The 8,074-nt window shown below is 30.8% G+C and overlaps 1 protein-coding gene across 11 annotated transcripts in view; it reads right to left on the reverse strand.

Annotated features, from left to right (window-relative positions):
• LOC117172090 (tropomodulin) overlaps window positions 1-8,074 on the reverse strand; it is a 171,967-nt gene that overhangs the window by 27,503 nt on the left and 136,390 nt on the right. For 7 of the 11 annotated variants that reach the window (XM_033359854.1, XM_033359853.1, XM_033359852.1 and 4 more), the window contains 5 exons: window positions 6,646-6,866; window positions 6,119-6,273; window positions 5,897-5,993; window positions 5,672-5,819; window positions 2,853-2,971 (listed from right to left, as the gene is read on the reverse strand). In XM_033359854.1, coding sequence (XP_033215745.1) covers window positions 2,868-2,971; window positions 5,672-5,819; window positions 5,897-5,993; window positions 6,119-6,273; window positions 6,646-6,866 — 725 coding nt within the window. In that variant the 3' untranslated portion in view covers window positions 2,853-2,867. Of the gene's footprint in view, window positions 1-1,111; window positions 1,191-2,852; window positions 2,972-4,978; window positions 5,142-5,671; window positions 5,820-5,896; window positions 5,994-6,118; window positions 6,274-6,645; window positions 6,867-8,074 lie in introns of those variants that run through there. The other 4 variants (XM_033359858.1, XM_033359856.1, XM_033359857.1 and 1 more) reach the window with 3 other exon arrangements.

An 8,074-nucleotide genomic window follows, 5' to 3' on the forward strand; every position in this document is an offset into this window, starting at 1 on the left:
TTGCTTGCTTACTATTGTTAATTTAAATAGGAAACGGATTTTTCTTAAGGAAAACCTGAAACGTTCAAACTGTAACATTTGCAAATTGCATACGACGTCAGAAAAAGGTACCATTTTAAATCGCAATGTTTAAAAATGGAAAAACACAATACTATAGATGCGATCATAAATAAATACTTTTAATCAGGAAGCGTTAAGAAATTGACGATTTGAAATTTGGTACGGTCACAGTGGAATTATGTAGTCATTTTAAATGTAAATTTTTTTCATATTGACGGGTTCAAACATTGAAGTTCAGGCTTGGATGAACTGATAATTTCAAATAGACTTGGAAGCATATACTTTGAAGTAGGAAACAATAAAATGTCAATTTTTAATTAAAATTGTAAGATTTTTTCCACATCTTTTTTTTTTTTGTACAACACAAAATTTGGCTAAGCACTTACAGACTTAACAAGAATAATCATTATAACATTAAATTATAAAAATTTTAATCAATTTAAAACAAATTTGAAGAAAACTACTAGACGCCACGGAAAATCAAAGATTTTTCTATTTAAAAAAATATATATATTCTACTTCCAGAACCCGGACAAAGTAAAGAACCATGTTCAACAAAAGTAGTATGTCTAAGAAAGAGAACATGTCTGGGCAAATCCGAACGTATGGTCATATAATCTTGACAACAACGGAGGACGTCTTTCATTCAACATGAGAAGAAAATCCCGATTTCTGAATAAAATTTCCGGAATTCACCAAGTTTTTCCCGGATTTTCCAGGTTTGCCGGTTCCATCAATTTGACATCCGAATTACAATTTATTTACATTCCACGAGAAACATCAATAAAATTGACAAAATAAAAACTAACAATTTCCAATAATTTAGAATCCGCTAGTCTACTCAATAGGCAATTTAAGATCTCATAGGTATATGCATTTCCCCATAATTTTCTCATTTTGGAAGCTTCCAAATAGCAAGGTAACTCCATTATTGCGTGTTGTACGTTACAAAGTTAGCTAAGCTGATTAATAATAAAAAGCGAATTTTCATCGAACAAAAATAAGCATTTTCCACACTGCTAACCGGGTTGGTAAGCACTCAGGTAGCTACCTTCACTGTATTAAGGCGGATTTCCTGTGGTTCATGTTAAAGAATCGGAACTGTAGCCGCAACGTTAGGTCTTTCCGTACTGTTGGGAAAGAATAAGAGGCGTTGTGAATTAATATTCCCTATTAAAACATGTTTCGTAGTTTATTTGAAGGAGTGAATATAGATTTGTTTTATTAAGTAAAGATGTTTGCTTTTTTAACTCGTATAGTGTGTTTGCATTTTTAATGCATGACCAGTGAGAGCATTGTAAAGGCTCTTTATCTAGGCTCGCATCTCTTTAATTAAATATTCTTATCCTGACCGACGAAGGTTTGTCTCCTTAAATACCAAGTCTGTCTGAGTTGTATCGTCCAAAGCAAGAGAAAGATGATGATATAGAACAAAATGAGAAGATTCTCTTTGCCTTCATCAGCATAATTAGAAATACTTTTTCTTTCGCGATGAAAAGAGTTTCTAATTACATCATCATAGGCAAAATGAAATAATTTAGAAATCAAAAAAAGTATGTCTAAAGGGATGAAGTGTTGCTGGGTTTTAGAGCAGGCAACGAAGCTGGGATGTAACGAGTGTGTATTAATATTATTATTACTATCCGTAAGATGAACAAGAAATAATCCAGGAGGAAGTCAAGTCATTTCATGAATGATCGATTTTAATATAATTGCGAAGTTTTGAATTTAATTGCAATTTTTTATCATATATTGAGAACTTCAATTGAAGCAATTAGTCCAAAATTAATTAAAACTCTCTCGAATTCAGTTGAAACGTCGAATAGGGAACTTATATTTTGATTATGCTTCAATTTACAATATATACATATACAAAACATGCTTTGTTGAAACATATAAATAAATTACCCATTTTTGCGGTTTTCATCACAAGGTTATTTACAGAAATCGAGTCAATGGATTCAAGATGCACACGATACAAAAATACAGACTTTTTTTAGCAAAACACCATTCTCGAATAAATAATATGATATCACGAATTCTAAAAATCTTGTCGGGCACGATCAGAAATACAAGGTCTGAATATTGTGGTTCGTGCTTCGATCAAAAAATTATTTCAGCATTGATATTAAAAAGCTATGTAAATTAAAATCAGGATTATTTTCGTAATGCCCCAAAACATTTCGAAACAAAACCAAAATAAAAATAAAATAGAAAAAAATAACTAGTGTATACTTTCAGAGTTTAATTTTAAAATAATTTTTATCGAAGCAAAAATACGCTTTCATTAGTTCTTATATTCCTGTAGCAGAAACGACTTTAGAATTAATCGAGTGATGCATAACTTCCATTTTCAATGCATGTACATTCATTACACAATTAAATATGATTGGACAACCTTCAATTCAAAAAAATTCAATATGTCTTTCTGTAAAAAAAGTATCGTTCAGTTTATCAATCCTACCGGAGTACAAATGAAGGAATAATTATATACATATTAAATTAAAAAATTAAACAATAGTAGTAAATAAATAATATTTGTATGATTACAAAGTTTACGGTTATAAATTTAAAAATTAAGAATTTTTCTGCAAGCATTTACAGCTGAATTTCAATTTAAAATCGTGAAAGTTTATAAATTTTAAAACTATAATTTGAAAAACTCGAATCACAGGTAATTACGATAATCTATATACATTTTGATCGCAAAAGTTACGCCACTCTTGGAATTTATCATTAAAAACTAAAAAATAATCACGATGGAGGGAATGGTTTTGATTTTGTTTACTCACTGCGCCAAAACAGCGCTACGTTCTGTTTTTTAAGGCATCTTCGGGGAGAACTGAGAAGTTGCCAGGACCTGCACCGATTGCTATAGTCTTTGCACGTGCCAAAGCTTCCACACGACGGACTAACCAGACAAATATACCAATTAACTGATTTTTGTATCGAAAACGAGATATCAACGTTTTTGTTCAAAATATGAACAAATACTTTGAGCTATTTATTTATTTAAAGTACCCAATGCAAGGCTTTCAAATGGATAACAATTTTATTCTATAAGTTAAAACGTAAAAAATTATATCAGGAAATGTATTTGGAAAAAAAGAAATCGAACAGAAAGGAATCACCTTGCATGGGATCCTTATAAATACTTATTACAATGACATAAATGAATTAAAATAATATAATGAGTTAATCACAGGAGAATAGTGTAGCCTATTTGCAAGAATGTATCGAAGAGTGAATGAGTTTCCGTAAAAGTGTTGTGTATAGTGTCCGGTAAATGTCAGTAAACACAAAAGTAAAGCGTACAGATGAGCACTAACATTTTTTAAAACTTCAAACTCTTTGCATTTTTAAAATAGTTTTAATTTTAATTTCATTAACATACAATTCCTTAATAAGACATCTTTTTTGCCTTTTCACGGTTTCTATCAGTCCCCCCAACCTGAAATGTATTGAACTCGGAGAAACTTTTAGGAAGATAGTTCAAAGCCCTGTCCCTGTGGCGCTATATTCGCCACATACACATACACATACAAACCTTATGTCGCCGATGTCCCATCTAAGCCGCACGAAATCTCATTATTTTTAAAAACTGTCCCAAATGTGATAAACCGCTAAAAATAATTAATAGATATATTTTTTCATATTGTGGAGAGCAGGAAATGAATATCCCACAATTCGAAATATCAATACTGTTGAATATATATATTAATAAAAAAATTCTTGTGGCATAATTGGGAAAGAATTATCGAAAATAGTACTAACGTTACCATAACAATACATCTTGCATAAATTTTACAAAAAGACTGACGATTTCTACAGCAAATTAATTAATATTATTTTTTACGATCAATAAAAGAACATTTCTTTACAATTTTTATAATATCCAGTAAATTTCGTTAAAATATAGCATTTAATGTTTAGACAACTAATATTGCGAATTTTATACATCCTGATTTGTTATGTCCAAACCGTTCATAAATATATTGACTCTTTTATTCATAATTGTGATGAGATTAGAATTAACGACTTTACTGGAGAAATCGAAAGTATTAAAAAAATATATTTATTTCAATTTTCCCCAGAATATTTGGTTAAATTAACATTAAGTTTTTACCAAATTGATGTTGTGTGTTAAAGAAAATGTTCTTACTGCTCTCCATACGATTAAAAATATATTTAATAGTTATTTAAGTGATTTATTAACTATGTGATAATTCCATATGTGTAGCGAATGTAGCGTCTGAGCGAAAAGGGCTTTGAGCTAACTACCCAAAACTTTGTCCCGGTGAAATACACTTTAAGTTAAGGGCCCTGATTGCTACAGAAATACAGTTTCAAAATTCCATGACTTTTTCAGGTTTTCCAGGTCTTCTTTTGGATAAGTCCACTAATCAAACAATAATTTATAATGCAATGATTAATCAGCTACAAACGGGAAGGGCTTTTTCATACTTATTAATTCTAAACAATTATCATTGTGATTATTATTCATTTTGTTGAATTTAGAATTATGATTATATCATTTTTATTAGTAAAACAACCAAAAACAACAATTTGCAAATTAAAAATTTGCCGTAAAGTACTAAATTCATTATTAAGGCTTCGAAATAGGCGCGATTAAAATAATTCCAGTTATTGTTTAAAAATTTAATGACTTTTCCAGGTTTTCCAGAACTTTTCCAGGTCTTTTAGCCACTCTTTTTACTTTAAAATTTTTTAATTGAGTACAAAGGACGATTAACTTTCATAACGAATAAAACTGCCCGTTCCTTTTTTGTGCTTCTCTAGAAAAACAGAATGGTGAAACGGAGAACGCGACAAAGAGTCTGATATTTACACAAAGGGAGAGTTGACGTGCCTAAAAATTTCATTTGGGATCTGGCACACTTTGGGGTTCCATAATTACCTCAATGCCGCTAGCTAGAGAAAAAAATGAGTGAATATAGCGGGATGATGGGATGAATTGTGATTGGCAACTAAAGCGCTAGGTGAAACTACGAAGCAAATAATGAAGGCTTAGAAGCATTTGGTCGCATAGTCTTCAAAGTCTCCCATACACTGGCTTCCATCTGGAGGAAAAATTGTATGCTTTAAATAGTGTAAAGCCAAGCTTTTCCACAAAATTAGTGACCAAAGGTGTGAGTAGTAACGTCCGGTCGAGTGGTCCAGAATTTATACTGTTCAGACATTAATCGAGTAGCTAATAAACGTCGAGTGAGTGCGTCGTAAATAAAGTAGCGTCGCTGAGGAAGAAGTCAGATAATACATTATGAAATAATGAGATAAGATACCTGCACAATATTTCTTAATAAAGCATATAAAATTATCAATCAGAAAAATGCAATTAATTACTTTCTGATCAAGTTTAAAAAAATTTTTTTGTCATTTGAAACTGAAGATAAGGAATGAAAATATAATGTGCAGATATTTTTATCTTTTATAGAGCTCAACCGAACCGAAAGAAAACATTTTAATATAAACTAAATAAATATTTATACAATTTATATAATACCTCGTATAAAAACTAGAATAATTATTTATAGGTATTTTCTAAAAAGATTACTTCATTATAATCTAATTGTAAGATTAAAGTACTCACTCCTATCGATGTTGCGTTGTAGGTGAGCAGCGACCCGATGTCTGGCATCATTGAATTCGAGGTGAAGACCAAGTCGCAATAACGTGGGATTCTGCTCGACAAGATGTGTGATTTCCATTTCAATTTTGTTGCCCAACACTTGTGACCTCTGTGAAGAAATAAAATAAAGTTTTATTTCTTTTTTCACCAAGGGCTTAAATTGAAATATCGTTAACAATTTTTTACCTGATTCGAACACCGGAACTCTTCAATCGACTTCGTTTTGAGAAGCGCTCTGACGAATTTTACTATCACAGGCGGACTAATGAAATTTGTTTCGACACTATAAAGGAAAAGAGTTTTAATTGTTATAAAAAGATTGATAAGTGATATTGGCGATTCTAGATTTGAGAGGTTTACTTTGAATTGGTATATTGTTGAAAACTAGAATGCCTAAGGTGTACTCACTTCAGTACTCTAAGGGTAGAATTTTTCTCAATAGCTTCTGATAATCTCTGGGCAGTCTTATCTGCGAGTCCAACATTCGTCAAACTCAAGGTTTCGAGGTGCGTGTTCATTTCTATCCCTTCAAACAACTGAATGAACTTCTCGTCTGAAATATTCTGAAAAAAAAGATACAGTTAATAATAGCGTGTGGGTTGGTCAGGCCGCGGCAAAATCTTTTTATAATATAGAAAGATATACAAAACTATTCACATATTATTGCAACACAGTGAAAACTTAAACTTTTAATGCAGTCAATTTTCAAAAGCAGTTTGTGACGCAAGTCCTCTATCAGTTAAATAAAGAACTCTCTCGAGAAATTAATTTACTTTCATTTGGTGGATATACATCAAATAATGTAATCATCGAATATATTTAAATATGAAAGTTTTTATGACTTTTTGACGAGAGTAGTGAATAATTGGGAAGGTGTTGTGCTTTTTTGTTCTGCTATATGTTAATCCTCAAAGACTGGAAAACTTTGTTGTTACCTTAATATTGTTCCAATTCAAATCAACCAACGAAGGATCGTCTTCTCGAACTTTTCTAATTGTTTCGTCGACATCCGTATCATTGGGAGGCTCGATGGGATATGCTTTAGGTTGACTGGCTTTCGTAATTCCATCCCAACCCATACCAACAGGCTGCCCCGAGTTCAGAAGAGATGCATGATACTGATCTTGATTCATCATCGAATGGAATCCAAGAATTGCTGCAATCATTAAAACATGAGTCAATACGATTGTAATTATAACCCTAAATAAGCACAGTAGGGCGGTAAAAAAGCAAGGTATGTAATTTGCTTTTAAACAAATTCGGCTAAAAAATTAATTCCGTAATTAAATTTACCTCCAATTTCCGTAAAAGTCATCCCTGAAGATAAAATAACTCAGAAATTTTGTATTCAAGTATAATTTATTTCATTTATGCATTTTCATTTTTTTTCAACCAGTTTCCCTTCAAGATCTAAATCAATAAAAAGTTGGGCTTTTTTGGACAATCCTAGTGCAGACAATCTTTTTAAATTGTACGTGTAACTGATGAGCAAATCCATTCCAAATCATCTAAAGAATTTCAGCTATTGTCAGTAATGGTAATGAAAATTCTAATGTCCGCTCATTAAGCTGTTGAAAGAAAACCCTTAAAATAATATGAAAACTGAATTTCTGAAAATGAAATACCTTTTATTTTCTTCACTTTCGTGGGTTTTCACATCCTATGTGTTATTTTGGCATGTATTGTCATTTTCCTAAAAAAATAATGAAAATAAAAGTGTTTTTTTTCTCCCCCTGAAATTCAGTTTTAAAATTAGTTTTTAAAAAATGCAAGAAATTTTTGAAATTTTTTTGTTCCATGAATTTAAAAAAAGGACCTAAATTTTCAATTTTGAATATCTCCAAGCTTTTTATTTTTCAAAAATTATTTTAGGGGTTTTCTTTCAACATCTTAAAGAAGGGATATTAGAATGTTTATCTTAATTACTAACAACAACTGAAATTCTTCAGATGATTTTACATGGAATTGTTCTAATGTGAAATATCTCGTTATTAGTTTCGCATCTGCGGACAACCTCTTGAAAAAAATGTTCAAAATTTCACTAAAAGGAAACAGTGCAAAGTGGATTGCTTTAGTTAAAATAATATCTTACTCGAGTGTAATAATACTAACTGCCTCAGAAATCATTACCTATTCATTTAGTTATAAAATTGGTTGTTTTAAGATTTAGATAATTTAATCTCCGTGGGATTATTATTAGTAGTATCCATTTTTACTGAAGCTTTTGGTTACAATCCGAAAATTCATGAATATATTCATGAATATAATATACCAGGTGTATACATATGAAACCGGTATTTTTTCAAGAAAAAAACACATTTATTTCAAGAGAATGATAACAAATATTTTATTCAAAGTATGCGC

The sequence above is a fragment of the Belonocnema kinseyi genome, chromosome 4, assembly GCF_010883055.1.
Source record: "Belonocnema kinseyi isolate 2016_QV_RU_SX_M_011 chromosome 4, B_treatae_v1, whole genome shotgun sequence".
Classification (NCBI taxonomy): Eukaryota; Metazoa; Arthropoda; class Insecta; order Hymenoptera; family Cynipidae; genus Belonocnema; species Belonocnema kinseyi.